The sequence below is a fragment of the Amphibalanus amphitrite genome, unplaced genomic scaffold, assembly GCF_019059575.1.
Source record: "Amphibalanus amphitrite isolate SeventyFive unplaced genomic scaffold, NRLGWU_Aamphi_draft 000772F_arrow, whole genome shotgun sequence".
In the NCBI taxonomy this organism is placed as follows: Eukaryota; Metazoa; Arthropoda; class Thecostraca; order Balanomorpha; family Balanidae; genus Amphibalanus; species Amphibalanus amphitrite.
In genome coordinates this window covers 5,814-28,343 of record NW_024882266.1, presented here as the reverse complement: position 1 = coordinate 28,343, position 22,530 = coordinate 5,814, and the positions used below count along the sequence as shown (strand labels likewise).

The window sequence follows — 22,530 nt, the reverse complement described above, 5'->3', positions numbered from 1 at the left end:
TAATCAGCAAAGAAAATAAAACCTTTTTATAACAAAAGATTTTTTTCTATATTTTGATATAGGAAGAACTTTTCAGTTTCTGTAAGGCACACGCGATCCAGTATGAAAAGAGCATGGGTCCCGAAAATTCTTCAGAAACAGAGAAATTATCGCAGCCACCGGCATTTGGGCGATCTGCTCGATCTGATAATGTTCCCCTGAATGTCCTAATTGATCAGTACGAGAATTTCTCTAGAGTTCTCGTAGATAATTTCTCTAGTTTCTGAAGAATTTTCGGGACCCATGCTCTTTTCATACTGGATGGAAATATATGCAAGGCACAAATCCTCAACGCAAGACACCTTTTTCGGGACGAGAAATAGAATATCTTTGCCTAGGGTGATCGTTGGGCTGTAAAAGCTCCTGATTTATGCTCGTCTCAGCCCAAGCTACGGAACTGCTATTCCAGTTCAAAACCCATGTTAAAAAGTGAACTATTTCCTTTAATCAGGGGCCGAACGGCAGGGGGTCCAACCGACACCTCCCAGCCCGCGAAGGCTGCGCCACGCACCGACCCGGAGCGGGCTAATTGGTCGACAAAAGCAATTTGAAGTGTTTTCAAAGTAATATTTAGGCTCGGGTTGGGTGGGCTACCATTTCTATTTTTTATTTTTAGTTAAAAAAAAAATATCGTTTCAGGGCTGTGACGAAAAAATAAGTGGCCTAAATCCGATGAGAAAACAGGATTTGGGGGTACCCTAGGTTTGGTTACTTGCAGGAGTTGGCCCCCCCCCCCAAAACGCAAGTCTGGATCCGCCAGTGCTGTCATCAGCACGCAGAATGCAGAGAGACAAAGCATCCTGCAGTGTGCCAGCAACCATCATGCATCACGAACGCTGACAGTCGCCGGTGACAGCTCACGGCTTCATATCGCAGGCTGTGGCACTGATGGCGCCCACAGAGGCGACAGGGAGACGAGGCGTCTGTCCAGGCGGGGGCAGGAGAGGCAACAGAGCTGAGCTCATCGGGATGAAAAGGGGAGAAGCACACCTTGAGACACCGCTAGCATCGGTGATATGCCACAAACAAAAGGTCACCGTGATGAAAGGCGGGGATGGTGATTGCTGTCGGGTTTAGAGGAGAGGATGAGGGAATCGTGCAACGTGGCGAAGTCACTTCAGGACACATGACCAAACGAGAAATATCGCATGTTTGGCCATCATCATCATGCCGATTACCATCAAACGTCAGGAATTAAAAGCTAGTCAGAACGGCGCACAATCCTTCAAAGCAGCTCACCTTGCTAGTAAGTGTCAACGTGAACCATTTCACGAGAATCAAGGATCACACGTTAACTGAGTTTCTCAATTCGTCGCCGTTACCCTGACACCATTATTGCCGAAAGTTTTCTTAGAAAGAGAACTGCAGTGGCAACGGTAAGTTGGACAAAACACGTGCCTCGCACAGAGTGAGGCGCAACCCAGACGGAACAATGTCTTTGACTCGTCCGAGCCAAAGTTAGCCAGAGCAGCAGTTCTGCATCGGAACCGGATTCCGTTAACTCAGACTTAGCCCCATCCTCCCAAAACAAGTCTACAACTTTGGTTTGCAACTAACGACCGGCCGTACGTGATCCAGAAATTGAAACTCATCTATGAGACTCTAAATTTGACAAAGTTGCGCTGCAGGATATTGGATTCCCCAATGGAAGGGGACAGAGGGCCATTTTCATTGGTTACAACAAACAATATCGTACTTTATTACACAATGCATGGTGACATTTAGTGGTCCCATGCGGCTCGACAGGGTCTGTGCCGAGCCCGACGCATGCAGTCCCTGCGGGAAGCCGGCCGCAGCACACGTCACCGTACATCCCAACCAATGAACGAGCCGCACTGGAATGACACTACATCATGTACGCCAATAAATAAGGCCTAACGATGAAACGACTTGATAATCCAATTCAATGAGATACATCGACTGTCATCCATAACGCAGCTAGCGCCGCGGAGATTTAACAAAAGCCGCATCGATGAATGCTAATACAACATCGCCTATCATAATAGGCGGAGCAAAACGCTGCACATCTCGGCACTCATCTGCGCGCCGTGACGGGGCTGCTCTGTGGGCTGCCGCCGCCGCCCCACGGCGCCCCCATAAACACACAATCAGGGGCCGTTTCGTCCAGTCACGAAGCCGGACGTCGCCACAAACTCGGGGCACCGGGTTCGGTCGACGTCCTCCAATCAGGCGGCTCAGTCGCGTCCGGCAGAGCGGCAGTAAAACAGACTCGGAGCTAATCGCCGCCGGCCGCCGGGGAGCTCAGGAAGCTCACAACTCCGTCAGCCCGGCCTGACGGTCGCGGCAGTGACCGCCCGGAGGTCACCACACGGTCACAGTGTGACCGGTCCGGCGGAGCGTCTGCTGCCGAACGGTACCGCTGACAGGCCGCGTGACCGGCCGGCGATGGGGTGTCGGCCGTAAAGGCCAAGACCGACCGACCGGCGGCGAGTCGTTCTTCACCGCGCCGACGGCCGGCAGGATTTACCGACGCCCGGTCGGCACGAGGGTCCATACACGCCACACGGCCACAACGAGCGTCGTGAGCCACATTTCGCTCCGAGATCCAATACAAAGATCGGTCGTGAGGACAGATGTTAACGCTCCACCGGGCGTTAAAGGAGACCTCAGGAGGAGTCACTGCCCGAGCTGTGAGAGCTCGAGGTGTGTTATCGGTAAGGTGTGGCAAGGTCAGAGCAGGTCAGATGAGACCAGCTTCAACCCGCTTCCAAGAGGCGTCCGCTATTGCATCAGCCCAATTACGGCGTTCAATGAGCGGCATATCGATAGCCCACACTTACAAAGCACATTGAACGGAAACGTCCCGCCTAACTGCGAACCATGCGGGGCTTCGACGTCCTTCGTCATTCCAGTTGAGTACCGCGCTATCGGGACGGACAGGCCCGTTTCCACCCCAACACCGTTTACCGTTAGCTCGGCCAATGTCACCGCCCGCGTGCAGTCAGTTACCATCTACTGTGGACGTCAAACCGCGTGGGACGCGACTTTTTCGCAATAACTTTTGAATACGTTGCCTCTCAAGAACGAAACTTCGGCAATGGACGTTTCAGACCCCGGCCTAATTTTTATTACTAAGGTTTTTCAATGTCCGATCAATATTTAGGGCACTTCCCGTTCACTCGTAATGCTAAGTGAAATATCAGCCCGGGTGGCGGCTATCGTCAGGCTGCTCGCGAAGCCCCGCCTACTAACTACGAATTCCCTGCCATCTACCGTTCAGACACGACTGCCATCTGTCGGTCGATCCTCACTCAGAACCGGTTCTGCATGCTGTGTGCGTCGGGTCTCAGATGGGCGGACATCTCGAAACCGAGATTGTTCAGTATGGCCCTTTACCAAATTAACTATACGAATTATTGACTTAGCAGCAGGGATGCAGAGCCTTGAACATTTGAGTCAGCTCCAGCTCCGGCTCCGGCTCCGAGTAAAATGGCAATACGGCTCCGGCTCCGGCTCCCACTCAGGGCAAAATATGACGGCTCCGGCGGATCCGGCTCCCCTCCGGCTATGCGTACCGGTGCATTACGGAAACATTTAAGTTGGGGCATATTGGGGCTTGGCAGGATAACACGAAGTGTACTAACGTTCCTGGCGGTTTGATATCTGCAAGAACCTAAAATTAAAATTTAAATTAACTTGACTGTGTAAATATATTATATTATTATGTATCTCATGTACGTAATTACGTTGACAAACTTATTAAATAATCATTTAATTATTTTCTGTTATTCTTAAATCATCGTAATATTTGGCGTACGCGTATAGTCTTCCTATCTGGGTGACATTCTTAGCGAGTCGAAGAAAATATTTCATTGATAGAAGTGCGAACAGTCAACACTCGCCACCCAGCTCGCCATGCGGCTGGGTGTGTTGGCAGGAAGCACCGCGTACCAACCCCTACGGACCGCGACTGACCGGTCTCGGGTCAGGTAGCGCCTCAGGCAACGGCCAGCCGAGGCGGAGCTTAGCTCCAACGTCACACTATGGCTCCGCCCCTTGTGGAGTAGCCTCTGCTCACCGAGAGAGTTTCAGGAGCAAAATTTAACATTACGAGTGAACGGGAAGTGCCCTAAATATTGATCGGACATTGAAAAACCTTAGTAATGAAAATTAGGCCGGGGTCTGAAACGTCCATTGCCGAAGTTTCGTTCTTGAGAGGCAACGCATTCAAAAGTTATTGCGAAAAAGTCGCGTCCCACGCGGTTTGACGTCCACGGTAGCTGTCCTTTACTTACCATCAAGCTACCCCCACCTCTTGCTATCTAGCTACCCAAAGAAAGCCATTTGACTTCGTAACGATGATAAGGCGGTTCTCATCCCCTTCCCATTTGAACTTTTTAACCATCCCATTTAAAAGCTAGCTAGCCCTCCGCGATTAGTCGGTTACCACTCCATTACAACATCGTTACCAACTCATTACCACTTCACCACCCTCAGTTACCATCACGCTACCAACTGGTTACCGCACCCCTGGCAAGATTCCATCGGCATATAGCGAGAACAACTCTGCTGCCACCATCCAGCCCACCCCGGGGCCATTCCGCACCTTCGGAGGGCAGCGTCCTGTTCTCCTGGAACCGAGCACGGCGTGGCCCGCGGCGTTCTGCAGTCCTCTCCGCCCCCATGATCATCATCACAACGCCTCGATGGCCGATCTACAGACGCTGAAAGTGACTTCATGCCCGCTGGAGGCATGGCGAGCAGAGCTCCAGCACTGCACATCGGCGATTTGAGCTGGGGACTGCTACGATGACTCTGGGTTGGTTAGATCGGTAACACAATCGGGCTTGGAGGGTCTGTCCTCTTACCCGCATATGAAAACGGCTGTGGTCGCTCGCATCCCTGATGTCAGTCCATCATCGCCCACAGCTGTTTATATATCTGCATGTTGCTGAATATAGCTCTATACAGCTGGCTCAATTGTTGTCAGGGTTGAAAGACTGGCTCCCGAGACCCACCGGATGTCTGCCTGCCTCAGGATTACTCTCGATCCGTCCTGATCTACCGGCACCTCAGGCACATCGGCTCGGCCCATCGTCACGTGCCGGGGCACCGAACCCCAGCCCGTGCCGCTCCCTCCGGGCACCGTAAAACCATCCCGGACAGCGACACCGAGCGCCGGCCGGCCCGGCAGCGCCGCTCAGACCCCATAAAACCGACGTCGGCCCACTTCCGAGGCCAGTTTCCGCCGACATGTCCGGCGGTCGGTCCGGTGTCGGCGGACAGCCTGTCGGGTGTCGGTGGCAGGCTGTCGGCCAAATCTGCTGGAGTTACCCGCGCTCAACCACGACAGAGACGAGCAATATCAACATGGTAGCGCACGAGCTAGGATGCAGGTCGCAGGGTAAATGAAATGAGTAAATGCCATAGGTGGGACAATGACATTTACTCATTAAACTACATACGTTGCGTAAAAGTTACTTTGCGTAAATTGGGATGTATGGAAATAATCATGCGCAGATCTGGTCATTTTCTACATCCCGTATCTTTGTACAGATTTGCTGTAGCATTCGACGGGTCGGGCGGCCGCTCCGAAACTGCCTCGTCGACGGCAGTACTCCAGAGGCCATAGCCTATAGATTATCTCTACCGACGATCCAGCGCGCTGCTTAAATGCATGGCACCACGAGAGACTGTCGGCGTAACGAGCTCGTCGGAGCGCCGATCGACGCAGGGGAGGAGAGGCAAGGAGGGTCGATCAGGCGCGCTGAGCGGAATCAGGACGACCGAGGGTGCTCCTCGTTAGACGAAGAGAGCGTTCGGGACACCGGTCACAGGTGTCGGCGGCCATCGGAGCTCGTTAGGGGACCGCCGACGGCGGGCCGAGGGTCGTTGGGGGATAAGAGTAGCGGTAAAGTCTACTACGATGTGGAATAGCAGAAGTGGGTCGAAGAGGCGCGGGATGTCCATCACGTACGGAGGTAACGGCACGCGCGAGACTGAGCGGAGCTGAAAAGGAATTTGGGACAAGTCTTACATTGATTATCAGCCATCACAAGACATCCAACCTTCCTTGTATTTCATTCAAACATATGTAAGAATGATTTGCTGAGTCGCCAAGGTCATCGAAACATTGCGGCTAGTCACGATTCCATTCGTCTCGCTCGGCGCCGGCCGGAGTTGACAGTGCCCGTCCACTAAACAGCCAACCGTCGCCAATGACGAACGACGCGGTCATGTCCTCCGTCGGCCGTCGACCGTCGACCGGACATCGTCCATTGCTGATGCATATCACAGCACCGGCGCTCAATCTCAACAGTCACTTAGCATAGCGATGTCATGAGAACACCAACCACAAACGGTCCTGTAAAACATCCATCCCGCAAGAGGCTCGACCACCAAGAGTATTGATCTTCCGCTGAGAGTCCTTCGGGCGCGCCCACGACTATCTTCTACGGGCAGCAGGGAGGCGGGCGGAAGACTGCGTCTCCAGTGTGCCAGCGACTATCTTCACACAAAAGGAAGCCGCCCACACAACCATGAGATGGCAAAACGACGTTGCCCAAGCCCCCCGAGAGCATTCAATGAGCACTGGGCAGAGGTGCTGGTTGCTCAATCTTCACAGACGGTAAGGCACAAGCCCGTTCCCAGATGGCCTCACAAAAACCGACACAAACTACTGACAATACAGCATGACGCATCGAACCGCGTCAATGCGAGAAACCGTGGAACAAAAGCGACAAACCGGGGAAAACGCGGCACGAGAACACTGAGAAGGAGTGTCGTCACCTGACATACGAAGCGAGATCCCATGACCAAATGATGGGGACAGTCATCCTTAAAAGCGACATCGACGTGACAAAGGCTACGGGTCATGATGACACTCATGGAGGCTGACGACGGGCGTGGAAGAAGGGCGTGACAACCGAACAAGTCCGCTTATGAGGGCTGACGGCCTGGCGACATCGTCCGACAGGACACTTCGTCTACACTTTAGACAGCAATCACCGCGCGTAGGAGGTAATGATGGCGTGAAGCATAGTTGAAGACGTCGCTGTCCTTCAGCAAGTCTTCGGTTTGCGTCAGCTCACGTCAGGGGTCATCCTGGTCATGTTTCGGCTCAAGAGTTCGTGGTGGCAGGTGTGAGCAGCGACACCGCGAAGCGCACCCGCTGACGCACGCGTGGGTGACTCACCAAGACGGGTAGCGGCTGCATGTGGGCGGTGACACACGCAAGGAGCACACCCGACGACAAAACAGGGGCCCGCGCGGCATCAGGTGTCAAGTGCACTGCCAACCGACACTTGTGACGTCGAAACACACGAGACCGCAACACGTGACACCTGTCAGGGAAAGATGCATTGCATTGCAACACCTGTCATGTTGCGATATGCAACAAAGATGCATCGCCTTCAGAACGGTAAGTGCGTGGCGATGCACCTTCTACAATCTACGTCGAAACTGATTTATCCTGCTACTTATATTGTTTTCAATCTCGAAAACCAATTGTCCTCATCGCATTCAATAAACAGACCGATACATTATGTTTAATTCACCTATTCGACAAAGGGACCATGGCACATCGCCAGACATGTCTTTAGTTATATTTGACATTATTTTCCAAAGCTTGGTGTACAAAATGTCCCCAACTCTTCAGTTTTGTTCCGAGAAATGCATATTCTTGCGTGACGGGCAGCCACGAATATTTCCCGGAATGTTTTGTTCTTCTCAAAAGCCTAAGCTTCAAATGTTAGGAAAGCCTTATCCCACCTCAAACGTGATAATGCAGGTCCAAATAGCCATCACTTTTCATCAATGTAGGCCATGAATGTTAAGTTCAGGGTTGAACTTGACCAAAATCACTGCAGCAGGAAGTTCGCCCATGACTGTGCCACAATGAGGCTGGATAAAGCCGCTCTGCGCCTGCCACAGCCGCCTTCATCCACCAGTCACGGTCGGGATCTGACCACCTCTCCCAGTATCTGACTCAGATGATCGGTATGTATCTGACGGCCGTATCTGCCGACCACACCCACACCGGCGCCGCCATTGTGCCCGCGGTCATAACACGTGATAATAACAAACGCCATAATAACCCGGCACAGACCGGTCGGCCCGGGGCCCTTCTGGTCGGCTGGCCGGGCCGGGCTATCGGCAAACAAAGCGGCATTGCCGGCAGCGGCTCCCCGACGCCGTGGCACGACCGGTACACCCCAGACAACACGTTGGGAGGCAGTGGAGTGTGGGATGGGAAGGCCCACTGCCCTCCCGTCTAACGATGGTCCGGCGAGCGGTGGAGACTGGGGAGGGGTGGGGTCTGGTCCAGCGCGGAGTCGGTCGGTCAGCGCGTCACCGGCGATCGATGGCCGTCGGCGGCTCGTGTCATGCGCGTCACAAATGTCACTGTCGTCATCCACCGCGCCGACAGGACCGGCCCGATGTCGGACGACACCCAGCGGACGGCACGAACCGACCGCCGCGCCGCCTGAACCGATTCCAGGACTTCTGACGAGTCGCCCAGCCAGCCCCGGCCCCATGACCCCACCCCATCCGACCCCAGACGTCCGTTCGTCATTAGATTCCGTTTCTAGCTCTCGCTGGCCACGGGCCGACCAGTCAGCCGTGGCGCTGGTCATCTCCGACCGATCTCTGACCAGCTGCTGACCGGCCGGCCAGGTAACGGTGTCCCGTCGAGCCGTGCACCTTTGCACCGGCCACCCGCGGCCGATGATCGCCATCCGGCGCTCCCACATCGGAGGCGCCGACCGAGACGTCAGGGGCACCGACCGCGAGCGAATCCGGCATCTGGGGCGCCTCCGGAATCTCCGCAGACGGTGTGAAAGGGCAATGTGAGGTGTGCTAAGATGCCATAAACCTTTACTTATTGTGAGAAGAATGCTCTGAGAAATTCGCATGGTGCTTATGTCTGGTTTATGGAAAGTCCAGGATGCTGATATAGATAGAGCAATCCCACTCCCACGTAGGGCTCAGCAGACATAAAAACAAATGCAGCACAACACCTGACCTATGGGATATCACGCTCTACCACAAAGACCACAAACGGAGCTATAAACGCTCCCACTAGCGGCTTGGGGGAACAGGCGCCGTCAATCCACGGCCATGCTCAAAATGCAACAGCACGGCGTTACATTTCCTATGTAAGCGATACCCATCCGCTAAAACCAGTGCCGGCTACATGATACCGGTCATAAGTGCGAAAGGTATCACGAGTCGTCGACCGCGGCATCGACATTGCCAGGTTCGACCGATACGTACTGAAAGCCCAGACGACGAGGCCCGGCGGCAATTCGGCTGACGACGCCCTCCTCGCGGACTGCGGGGAATACTTACAGGCCGGCGGACACCGCTCGCATATTGAACTCACCGGTCCGGGCTTGACGGGCACCGGAGGCTGATGAAACGTGCCACCACCGCGGCCGGCCCGCAGCCCCAGCGTAATATCCGCGGCGCCGCGATCAAGGCGTCATTCAATACTGAAACGGGAAATTAGTGCTCCATCGAGCGCGCGGGCCGCGAGGGACGGCTCGCCCGTTCATCCTTTGAGTCCAGCGCAGCGGAGGGAGTTTCAAGTTCCGCAACACCTGAGGCTGAGCCCCAGGGAGGTGGTTAAGCTGGAATCGATCAGCATCTTCCGAGGCAATATTAGTTCCAGGCGGCGGAGACAGCGGCGTTCCAGCAGTCGGCTCTATTCTGGTGTAAGTAATAGCGGCGATAGCTCACGTCCTTCGCCGGGACAGGTGGCAGTCGTGAGCTACGCTGAAGTCGACCGGTCGGCTGCCGGGTATTCTCGGAATGTTCGAGTCAAGTCGGTCACCATGGAGACGGCGGCACGGGCCAAACACTCTCATTTGTCTCGGGTTCCGATCCACTGCGTCGCCAGTGGCCGGTCGCCAAAGTCGGTCCGGGTCCAGCCAGTCGATCGTCTGCGGCTTTCCTGTTCATTGTGCAGCGTGCATGCAGGCCGACCGCAAACGTTTCGGGAACAATGACATCTGGGAGCGTTTTTTGCTGCCTTGAAAAGACAGCAATTATGCCAAATTGGAGGACATATCTGTCGTTCAGAATAGCACCTCGCTTGCACCGAATCCGGCAAAGTCGCAACCATCATGATCCAGCATACCAGCAAAGACAAGCGGTGGTCAAAAATGTCGGGAAGCCCGGGTTTCTCGCCGACCGGCCCAGCACCCTCAGCGCATGCCTGCATGCATGAGCGATGTTGCCGATACGGGTCACGTTATGAGCACCACCTCCGTCACAGGGGGCAACAGCAATGGATCGTCGTGGCAGCCGCCTGCCTCTCGACTTGTCCCTTGACAGCGACGCTGACTGTTTTGTCTGATCGAGACGACAGACGACCTTTACGGAGACGAAGACCTTGCGGCGCTGTTGATGCTGCCGTTGAGGCTGTCACTGCAGCATGGATGCGGGTACCGTCCCCAGCCAGGCGCTGATGACACATTATCGCCAAGCCCGTCAGAGTGGCCGCACGCGCCCGCGCCTCGCCTCACGAAACGACACCAAAAATGGCAGTGACTGGGTCAGCAACATTGGTGACCGGCAACGGGCTGCACGTGTTCTGGCCGTGCGTTGAGCGACAGCCTATACAGAAACGGACGCGAAACAGGATATGAATTACGATGACTTTTTTTTACTGCCAATGAAATCACAAGGTCGAACTGTTTGTGTACGAGTTCCGCTAGGTTGTTACCGGTCCATATTTTCATTTGCACTTACTGTTGACTGTTGAGTAAGAGGAGCAAGTCAACTGGAAAGGATGATGGTTGAAATGTTTGGACAGCCAGATAATCTTAGAATGTCGGACATTTTGATCGAAAAACTCACCGACTCCATTCCCTGGCCCGCATCTCCGGCATATAAACATGGCTGAGAGTGTCAGATATACACACCAACGACATATGCACAACTCGGGGACTAGGAGAGCCTTTGCTGGCTGCGTGAGAAACAATAAAACTCTGCTGGCCGTCATCCGCGCCGGGAGTTAGCACCGGTTGAAAGAGCAGAGGTCACTCCTGACATCCGACAGGCTATAAATATACAGAGATGGAAAATATCGATGGGACGACCGGTCGTAAGCATGTGTCGCCCATAAAAGGAACGGATGGCGTGCATTGCATAACGATTCCTTAGTGCCGCCGAGTGGCTATCAAACAAAGCTTTAGTGACCATTTTGTGTGAATGTTTATGTTGCTGAAGTTGGCTTCAGGAAATTCCTACATGCACACAGATACAAAGTTTCACATATGAATAACACGCCGAACGCATACTAGTTTATCGTGAAGGTGTTTTACAACTTTATCTTCCTTGCTAGAGAATATGGAAATGTAACTGTGTTTTTGTCACATGTGACGACTGCGACCGGAACGATAAAAGCAGGATCAATATCAGTCGTACCATGCAAACATGGCACGACGAACCACAGAAACACGCCAAACCCGAACGTCCGCATGCAACTGCGTGTTATGAATAAACGCCCTCCCGGAAAGGCAGCTATCATCAATCCCAGCAGCGGTACTGCCTGTACCGTCGGCCTCTTCAACTCTATTGTGAAACCCGAGGGGCCGCACCCGAAACAAGTCGCGGCAACACACCTGGAGCCGACCGGTCACTGAGAGCCGGATCAGATTACAGCGTCACGAGAAATGGCCCCTCAGCGGTGAACAGCGCTGATTAATGACAATCAGCCCGGCGTCGGGCGACCGCGGCGGCATGTCGAACCCGGGGGCACCGGCGGACGCCGCCGCAGCCGCCGCGCTGTCCGAGGGATGGAAGTACGCCGCTTGAGCCGCCGCGCTGTCCGAGGGATGGAAGTACGCCGCTGGAGCCGCCGCGCTGTCCCTATGTATCAGGGGACGCTCCTGGAGCCACCCATGAGGCAAGGTGTGCGGTCTGATCGAACGCAGAGATCAATGTTGAGACACGTGTGCGGCGTTAGACGGCACACGTCACACGCTCAGCGTGATGAGGGAATTAGGTAACGTGGCGGTCGGCGACGACCACATGTGACGTTTCCGGAGCTTTGCACTTGTTCCACGTGACGTGAGTCTCATTCGAGCGCAAGAAGCGTCCTTGAACACGTCAGACAGCGTTTGTGGCGGATGAGGCGTCACGCTCTGGCCAGGTGCACTTGCGGAACTATCGGAACTCGTGCAATGTGCCTGTGGTTCAGTGCAAGCTTACACAGATCGACGCCATGTCCCGACACTAGAGAATATGTTCTTGGTAAGAATCTACACGATGTGGTAGAGGACATGCCCAGAACACGTAATCTGAGACGGAGACGGCCAGCATCTTTTGCAAGACGTGTTCTTGGGTCATTCATGGCAGTCAAACGCTCTCTAACAACCACCTCCACGCCGTGACGCGAGAAACACAACCGTGACCCGGGGTCAAGGTGCAGCGGAGCACGGCGAGAAGTGCTATGCGGATCGAGCGTCAAGGCAGGGGCGGAAAAGTGATGGATGAAGACAAAATGGGAGCGTGTTCACCACAGTTCACTATTAGGATCCGGAAGATGACGCCACCACAGAAGCAGTGGGTGAGGCGCGGAGGCATGCAAGAAACGGCGCCCAATCACTGGCACTGCCTGGACCGCCATAGCTAGATCGTGCAACATCCTGATACTTATCTGTAACTCTCGGGCGAGATGAAACGCATCATCCCTACCTCAGACAGCCGATATTTTAGGGCACCACAAACTGCCATCCGCCCATCGTATATTCAACAGCGCCGAGTATGATTTTCAATCTGCCGCGGACGCCTCGATGAAGTCGTTGTGGCGGCGTCCGCCTCCGCCCTGCAGCGCCCCTCCTCCTCCTCCTCCTCCTCCATACCGCGGTCTATCACCACCGAGCGGCGGCCAACGAGCGGCCACCGCCGCCAACCAGTGCCGATAGCGCCCGAATCCATTATCATCGCAGATTAGGCTGAACGGCGCGCGGTTAGCGGCCGCGGTCAGAGACCGCGGCCAGCGCCGCCAGGGCAGCGCCAGCGCTCATTACTCAGCCGACAAGGAGCGATGAAGGTCGGCGATTACCCGCTCCGGCTGGCCCGCGGACCCCCGCCGCCGGCGGACCGATGACGGCTACATCAGAGCGGGTGTGAGGCGCCCGGAGCGGGGCGGACGCCGGTGTAAGGGGTGGTTTGGGAAAGAAGCCTCACAACAGACTCATCAGGCCCGGTGGAGAGCGCACGACATGGAACGGGGTACCTCACGGACCATTGCGCACGTCGACACAATCATTGATCATTGACGTATATCCTGTTTTTTTCACCCTTTCATCTATCCCAAGCAAGGGTCTTGACACCTCCTTAGGTCGTCACCACAGTCGCATCAGATACCCTAAACGGTTTCGTTTCCCCGACATGATTGCCTGCCACTTTCCACCACCCATCCCTGTCGGCAGCCGGCAATCACGGCATCCTGCCAGCCGGGATCAGACCACCGCAGCGCCGCCGCCGTGACTTGCAGGCCGCGTGTGAGGCGGACCTTAACTCCACACGTGTCCTGTGAGGCGCCGAACACAATCGGGCTACAATCGGGCGCAATTAGCCGGGTACACCGTCCGGCCCGGGGCGAACCCCTGGGTGGGGCGCCTAGCGCAGGTGTTCCGCACGATGGACGGTGGGGATGGAGATGTGGCCAAAACTGCAGCCGGCCGCGTGCAAGGTGGGCCGCTAGCCTTGGGTGACGTCATTATTTCACGCCGTTTAATGAGGTGGCAAACGAGCGGTTACCGCGGCGGATAATTACCCCTTAGAACAGTGGAAGGAGCGAGGGACGGGGTTGGGGGTGGTTGGAGGGGTACCCGATCGGCAAAATTGGCCAGCTTTTGCGGCAGGGCTGCTGCACCATTCCTCATTTAGACACACTGCATGGTCGCCTCAGTGGGCCAGAGTCTGAGGAAATTGGGAAAATTGGTATTAAAAGGTCCATTCCAAGCGACCGCGGAGCTTTAATTGCGCCAGTTCGGCTCTCCAAGCATTGCAGGAGGGCGTTTGATTGGCCATGCCGAAACGCTGCAGGGAATTAAATGAGATATTAAAGGCAGCGTTCGAGAACTTCGGCACAGTCCTGCTCGCCCCAACGGACGCAGTAATAACTAATCGTAAAATATTGGCCCATGAATCAAATGTCCGCACCACTCGAGAGTTTCACAATTCAGGCCCAACCAGGTGTTGTGCTGATATATGAAGGCCTGGCTGTCCACACACAGAGCACCACGGTGGTAAATCGACCTCCATAACTCGGCGGGTGGCGTTGGCCCGACAAACCGGCCGCCGGCTAACCTGTACTTAACAAGCCCGGCAAGACGCGGCGTGAATAACGACCTCTGCACGGCGCGACTTAATCACGGCGGAGTCAGGGTGGTCGCTCGCCGGCCGATGGCTCGGTCTCACGAGCTAGAGCCAGAGCGAGACCCTTCACAGCAGCCTTCTGTCTTAGCCAGCCGGGGAAAGTCTCATCACCGCCATCGCCTCTCTGTCTTCCACTCCATCCCCATCCAGCCGGCGACTTCCTCGGCTTTCTCCCCAATGCCACCATGGGCGACCACGCCCTCCCCCGTCAGTCTGAGTTCCAGCGACACGGGCGCAGTGGAGCGCGAGGCTTTAATGAGCGGAGCCGTACACATTCGAGAGCCGGGCCCACGAATGAGGGAGGTGGTAAAAAGCAGCGGCTGTCTGTAGGAGCCCAGGCACACTCTGAGGCACTCAACCCAAGATCACGCCCAACTCGAGCCTAACTAGCACTCGGCGAGCGTCAAACTTGACTAAAACTAGCAGGTAACTCGCGCAAATTCAGGTGGAATTCGTCTGGCTTTTTGTAGACCAGACTGTTGCCTGGCCAAGATCAGGGTTTGAGACTTCAGTGGAGGAATTATCATGTCAGGTGTAGCTTCAGCAGCTGGCCCATCACGAGCGTTGGCGACATGTTAATGGGCTCCAGATGATAGCCTGTGCCACGCCTTGTTGTAAGAACACACAACATTGTGTTTATTCCTCTGCAGGTATAAACACAAGAAGTGCGACAGCAATTTGATGCTTTGTAAGGTAAGCCTGCAAAAGTTCAATAGTAATTATGCGTGTTAATCATGTAAGCGGCACAGTGCGAAAGTGTACTAACCAAACAGCACCTTGCCCCAAAGCACATAGTTCTGCTTCATATGTATAACGAATGTATCCATAATGCATGTACCGTGCTTCTTCGGTGGGCGGTTCGGCTCGCGATAATCAGCACCCACCAGTCACCCTCGGAGGCCGCTGGACGGGTCCGGGCCGGAGGGGCGCAGTCCGCCCGAGCTCCGCACCTCTGACAACTCAATTAGCCGGGCGGACGGGCCGACCGGCCGGCAGGCTCCGGGCTCCACCGGCAGAAAGATTGCCGAGGAGGCTCTCCGGAATCTTCAAAATCGTGCCGCGCCTGATTCCAGGTGACGGCCGCCTCCCCACGCACAGCGAGATCAAACGCGCCGCGGACGCCGGAGCAGAGCGGCAGGAAAAAACGGACAACTTCTGACGAGGTTTCTCAAGAACTGTGGCTCGCGGCACGCCAGGCTGAGATTCAGACGTGCCTCATCCAGCGTTGTGAAATCCTCAGCAGAGTATTTCGATTAGAGATCAAACCACCCTCACACATGCGTACACGATAACATATACAGTACACACGGATTACTTACATCCAGGAATGCTACCGATAACCTAACTTCTTAACCCTTTCATATAACACACATACTCCGGGCACCCAGCCATGTCGTTTCATTTCGTCTAAGCACCAGCGGAACCCGGGACGGGGTAGATACGATCGGAGCAATTTCGTGCTCGGCGGGTGTCTCCCCGTGAGCCGACACCGGACGGAGCGGGATGCGGTAGCGGCTAGGATGGATAAGGGAGCAGAGCCACCTAGCCCGACCGCAAACGGATGGGTTGAGAAGACGCGGTCTTGGTGGTGATTTCATGGCGAGTCTTGTTCCACTTGATGAGCAAACAACAGCTAAGCTGATGGGCATATAACTAAGAACGATTTCCCGAAAGAAAGGGCGTAGATATCTTGAGCCGACGATGTGCGAGTCAGATACCTCGGCTCTGCGTGCGGAAAAACTACACCTTTATGGCTCCGTCAACACAGCACACTGCGTGTGTCTGACTAAGATAATCACACCAATGAAAAACGCCCGTACATTTCCTCGCATGGGTGTGCAATTTATTTTCAGATTGCGGCTGTCATAGCATGTCGCACGGCAGTTTATCTCGCCTCAGCAGGCAGAAGGGAACAGACACCATCCGACACATCAGCATCTTTTAATTTCCGCTTCATTTCACCTATCCCGACAGGAATCTTCCAGCACCTCGAACGGAGACGCGTACCATTTCCTCAAGGATTTCCTGATATCTAGCTAGTAACTTGCTCAAAAGGTCCGGATAAATAAATTAATTTACGACCAAAACGTTTCATCAAGAAGCATTGAAAATATGCGACTTGATTCCGAACAAGAAGTGCCCGAGTTAGAGGGTGTGTTATCTTTGTTCACGAAATGAGCATGACGTTATGCATTTCTCACTTATCAATGCTCGTGACGGTCTAACGATGATACCTCCGGCTAACCACCAACTCTCAGCAGGTAGCCGGCAGAATTATTCGTCGGCGCCGCGTGCTTATGCACATCAAACCATCGATAACCATACATTACGAGGTGACCGATTAGGTCCGACTCAGACAGACACTGTATTTGTGTAAGCCACTTATCTGCCGCGCCGTAACTCATCCCCGACGCGCCGCCTGCACGATGCGGTGTTCGCGAAACTCCTTCCCCACAGGGCCCGGCGCTCTCCCTCGCGCGAACCGATCTCCGCGTCTGTATGTTTGTGTGTGCGCCAGAAGCCAGCCAAGGAGTTACGCGCTGCCATTGGCCTAATGAGGCCCCAGCGAGGGGAGGCCGGAAAAAGCCAATCAGTCTCCGGTAGCCTGATCGGATCTCTCGAGTGCGCAGGGGTCACCGCCAGATGGCGAAGAACACTCGGCCCTCCACAGCAGCCGGATCTGGCACTCGTGGGAGCTGATTTGGCGGACACTTGGGAGTTGGATTTTCAGGCTCGTGAGGACCGAGTCCCAGGACAACAGGATCTGGATCCCTGAGACGATGGGGAGTGGACTTGGCACGTGCTTCAGCGCCGCTCCAGCAAATGAACACGAATCGCTACTCGGCCCCCGCTCATATCTTATTGTGGTAGATGGGATATGGGATGAGGAGAGGACCGCGTACTGAGGAAAGCCGTGGAATGGAAGCAGGGCGGACTAAAGCTGAATGAATTCGATAATGCGGATCCATTCAGACATGTCATCAGATACCATGTACGAACTGAATACAGTACGAACTAGATACAAGCAAACTTACAGTACGAACTAAATGAAAGTAAATGCTAGGGGCCACCAACTACTCATTGAGGCAAATCATGACATCCAGGCAATAATAAGCTCTGCCAGACCAGTTCCACTTTTTTGTTTCGAAAAATTTATCAATTTGAAAGCTAGCGGCTCCAACAATTCCGCTATACATTAACCATCAGCCACCGCCAAGCTTGACCTTGTACATACACTAATCCCCGCTATTCCAAACAAATCCAGCTGTCCATTAATCCACCGCCCATCCACCCACCTTTTCCCACTTTCCATCAGCCCGCCATTCCACCATCATCCACCATTCTGCCCATCAGCCACTACCGACCCTCACATACCACCGCACCACCCAGACGCCTTTACACGCCCCATCCCAGACCGCACGACCTACAGACGCCGTAAAATGTTTCATCTGGCCCCGAAACGTCGTCAGCGGCGAGCGGAGACGTCGTCCGCTCCTGGAGACGACCGGCGCCGCCGCCGCCGCCGATTCAGCATCGCGGTGTGGGAGGTGACGGCCGAGCACTCCCACTTCATACCGCCGCCGTCGTCCTTTGATGAAACGGCGGCGGCGGTGGATTTACATCGAAATCTGCCGCTCGGCGCCGCCCGACGAGCGGACGCCGAGGAATGCAGAGCCGGCCGCGGCGCGCCCGTATCGCGGCAGGTCCTCGGTCCGACGAGAACACCCACCGCAAGTCTGAACGTTGGCGGGTTGACCTGTCCTCACGTGCGGTACGCCGGCGATTGACACAGACATGCCGCAAGACAATGGCGTCGATGACCGATCGCAGAGCGCGTGCTACGAGCTCAGAGGTGCTACCGACGAAGACACCTCATGGCACCAGGCACCTCCGCAGAGATTGAACCCTTTGGCTTGTGTCGCCGCACACGACAGTAAGGTGTTCCGCTGAACCGTACACGGAACAAATGGGTAGTCGACAAATCATCAATTGACAGATGATTTAGTCAGCTCATAAAGGAATGACGCAAACGAAGCCACAATGACATACCCGCTGCGGTTTGAGGAGATTTGATTAGTTTTCAGCTTATCTGTAAGCCTTTATTAATGGCTGCAAACTTTGCCAACCACAACAAAGGAGCTTTTCGTAAAACTTGCACTGGTGTGGCATGGTATTCATCGCGAGGGCCAACGGCTTCCTCAGTTTGAGCAGCAGACAGCTGCCCAAAACTTGTAGGCCTTCTAGAACAAAGCATATCCATCCAACGTCGGTCAGCGCGCCTTGGCTTAAACATCCGCTATAAGCGTTACATACCGAGTGACTTACGCCTATTATGAGTCCGCCGGTGCAGGATGAGCAGCCAGCCTTGAACAGACCGTATAGTCGCAAAGCCACAGTTACGAAGAATATGTCAATTCTACAAACATCTCAAACGCATCAATCATCAACATACAAGCCATAAGCCATTCCGCTTTCGGAATCCAAATATGACAAGGAATGTTAATTTGACTCGTCAGTCATAGATGTGCCTGCGAATCCTATTAGCTTCCTGTAAAACCACATCTGCAAAAAATATGCAACACAACAGCGTTTACGCGGCGGCCCAATATGGAAAGCACGCCTGCCTAGATTACATATCGGATGTGTACAGCTATGTTGCCACGCGTACCTTTATGATGTCTGACTCGATGTGTGAAGAATGGCTGCTGGTAGAAGCCGTCGAAGCCGTCGTAGCTATCCGCTGAGACGACGGCCAGCAGGACAGCCGCTGTCAGGCTTAGTCCCGCAACGCCGCGCGTGGCACCCATCGCGAGGGGCCTCGTAGCACCGTCACGTCACTCTGAGCCGTCACGTCGCGTACACTGACGTCTTGAACGTCACCGGGCGTCACTCGCGTGCACTGGATATCCACGAGTCACCAGGTAGCCGTCAGAGTTGTCACCTTAGAAGATTTCCCTGCCAGTTGCGGGCCACTCCCGCCGGCCTGCGCGGTTCGCCCAATCTCCGCCGTGAGCCCTAGCCCTCCTCCTTCGACGGGTGTCGGGGGCTGTTTTCACACTGTAGGGCTTCTGGGTCGCATGCCCGCACGGCTTAACTTGCCGTTGCCCGCCCAGGGGAGGGATTCACGCCAGTCACTGTCGAGCACGCAAACTGAGGTGCAAGGAAATATCCTGAGTTCACTGCGTCCTGGGCGAATACAGATGCGACGAAAGACGGGCGAGTACTTGCGTTTCCGAAGAACTTCGTCAATGCGGCCGTTGATGTGAATATACCTTGAACAAAAATATCACAACAGTTTCGGAACTTCACTATTTCTTCAAATATGCACTGTCGTCTTGCGAAATAAGCTGAAAACGGTGGTTATTTTCAGTCGCTGTTTCCGTCGGAGAACGGCTGACCCGCATCACCATGCCAAGAAAATCGCTATTGTGACACCACGCCGGCCTCCTGCACAAAACTACCCACACATCACGTGACAGGAAGTTACTGACATCGGCCAAACCGGCCTTTCGACACCGACCTCTGCCCTGCAGTCGCCGCCACTTCAGGTGCCAAGGAGCGTCGGGGCGCCTTCTACAATCAACCTGAAGACTGGCCGGCAAGCCGACTAGCCTTACCGGACCGGACCAGGCCGGGTCGGGCCGAGCCGGGTCGGGTCTGTGAGGGGCCATCCGTCATCTGTCCAGCATGTTTAGCGCAGGTGGATCGCGCCGACCGATAACAGCGTAACGAGTTCGTCTGACAAACCCATTACAGATAAGCGGGTGCCGCGATGTGAAACCTGCCGTACTGAGCTGAGGAGTGGCCGACTGGGGCGGCTCATCGGCGGCGTACTGCGGAGTGCGGACAGCGATGGAGAGCGAGAGATCGGAATGAGGTCCGGCTGGACGGTAGATCGCGGCAGAAGACAACGTGCTGATATGCAGTCTACATGTAACGCGGCAAAACAATTTAGCAAGGATCTTGTCATCTACAGCAAGGTTTATAAAACAAAAGAGAGACAAAAGCCTGCAGATACAGCGCTGCAGTCGGGCCCTGAAGCCTCAGAATCAGCGGCGCTCGTAGTCGTACCATCACCCAACTCGGAGTTTGTCAGCTCCCACTGCATGAATCAATATTTAGGGCGCCCTAACCCCGAACCAGCCCCCATTCCGAACTCCAACCCGTATCCAACTTTCCGCATGAAACAAATCCAATTCGACGGCAATGTCTGCACTCCCATCAGCAGGACCATTTGCCGGGCGCCACTGCTGACGCCGCCATCCGCAGCTGCAAGCTCGGCTTTGCCAGGCCGCCGCAGCCCGGACGCCGGCGCAGAGAGCTAGCCGTCAGGAAGCTCCCAGCATTGTGGGCGAGCAGCACACAATGGACATGACCGTGATATTTTACCAGTGGACACTGTGATATCAAAGCTAAGGAACTCTCAGCCGGTTGATACAGATGCGAATAGCTGAGCGGGCTAAAAGTGGTGGAGCCGTTTCAGAAAACACTTGCCCATTTTGTCTGTCAGAAATATGATACAACCAACTTTTGCTCGGGAGAAAGACGGAGTGCTGAAGGAATTGACATTGAATTAAAGATAAGCCAACGGCTGACCCGACTGAACGCACGCCAAATCACATGCCGACACATTCATGCGGCGTGTTAAATCAAGTAACATTTCGGAGTTACGTACTGCCGCTACTGAGGTCACCGGACATGCCCCAATCAATGCCCAATAATTATGTTGCAGTCTGAACCTTCAGATGGTCAATATAACTGATTAACGAGAAACGGGCTTGGGCTACCATAGATTGGTCGGATGTCTGGGCGACCTGACCTAAAAACAAACTCTGGATGTGGCAGCTGGCACGGATACGCTTATGCCACATGATGAAAAGCCACAAAGCTGATGGTTGCTAAGCATGGAGGCCAATAAAGCCAGGGACGCCATCAGTCCTTAGAATCTCTCGAGAACCATCAGAGCCGTCATCGCGGCCGTCATCCCCGCCATCAGGATGGCGTCATCACGGCCACATCGCCGGCGACAGGAGCGGCACTCGGCGACGGGCGCGCCCGACGGCTCCCTCTGATGACTGATGTGCGGCATTAGCGTCGCAGCCGCGCCGCCCCGACGTCGGCCATCGCGGGAACAAACCGGTCCGCTTCCACAGACGTCACGGCGGCCCGGCGCTGCTGATCGCGGAGTGCGATTAGCTGTCAATGACGAAATGAGCGACTGAGTGACCGCCCTGAGATTGTCTTGGAGGTGAGAAGGACGGTACTGTTCCGTTATGAAGGTTGGTGATGTATGGAAGCTGAAGATGCGGGCAATGGTGATGAGTACAGTAGATCGAACGCAGGAGGCCGGTGAGGTGTGACGAGCAAGCCGATACCGCAGTATCTAATCCTCCAGATAGGTGAACACGGGTCAGCCGTCCTCTCGAAACGGAGCGTATTCCACACAGCCATCCGCCTCACTACCCCACACTCTGCAAGCTCGACCACACCGCCCACCACCGACCTCACGAGCGCCGCGCGCCGCCACAACTGACAAGCGGCTCGGCTCGGTCGCCGAGGCCGGTTAGTGCCATACCGTGCCGCTAGGGGCGCTGCGGTCGGCGACGGCTGCCGCGCCGCGCTCAGGTGTCGAAGTTCCGCCCCCGTCTCGCCAGTTCACCGCTCGGCCTCCACGCGCAGCAAGGGCGGGCAGGGAAAAAGCCGCGGCCGTTTTTCCGCTGCCGACTTAATTAACACTGATGGAGCGGTCGAACGATTTGAGGTGGCCAGTTACAGGTAGGGAGGCACGCGGAGGGGGCGGGGGACGGACGGGAAGGGCGTCCTTACATCAGTGATATGGAGAACAGATCAAATTAACAGTCTGTGTGGATACGTCGCCATCTGGGCATCTCAGTTGGGTTTTTGAGCGCTTAAAAACCAGATCGCCGCTACGATCATGGCATCAAACGCCCTGCCAGGCGTCGGCGGACCAAAAACGAGCGGATTTCTGCGGCGCAAAAACCGGGGATAACTATCGTCTGCCGCCTCCGCGGCGCGCGCATTACAGCTCAGCCAAGCATACAGATGCCGATCGGTCGCGGCTCAGGGGACGTCGGAGGACAATGGTGTTGGCTCGACCTGGCCGGCCACCGG

At 55.0% G+C, this 22,530-nt stretch overlaps 1 protein-coding gene across 1 annotated transcript in view; it reads right to left on the bottom strand.

Moving 5' to 3' along the window:
* LOC122365910 (semaphorin-2A-like) overlaps positions 1–21,936 on the bottom strand; it is a 96,264-nt gene extending 74,328 nt beyond the window's left edge. The window contains exons 1-2 of the mRNA XM_043337527.1: positions 21,902–21,936; positions 19,067–19,745 (exon numbers count right to left, since the gene is read on the bottom strand). Coding sequence (XP_043193462.1) covers positions 19,067–19,205 — 139 coding nt within the window. The 5' untranslated portion in view covers positions 19,206–19,745; positions 21,902–21,936. The remainder of the gene's footprint in view (positions 1–19,066; positions 19,746–21,901) is intronic.
* Positions 21,937–22,530: the final 594 nt, after the last annotated feature.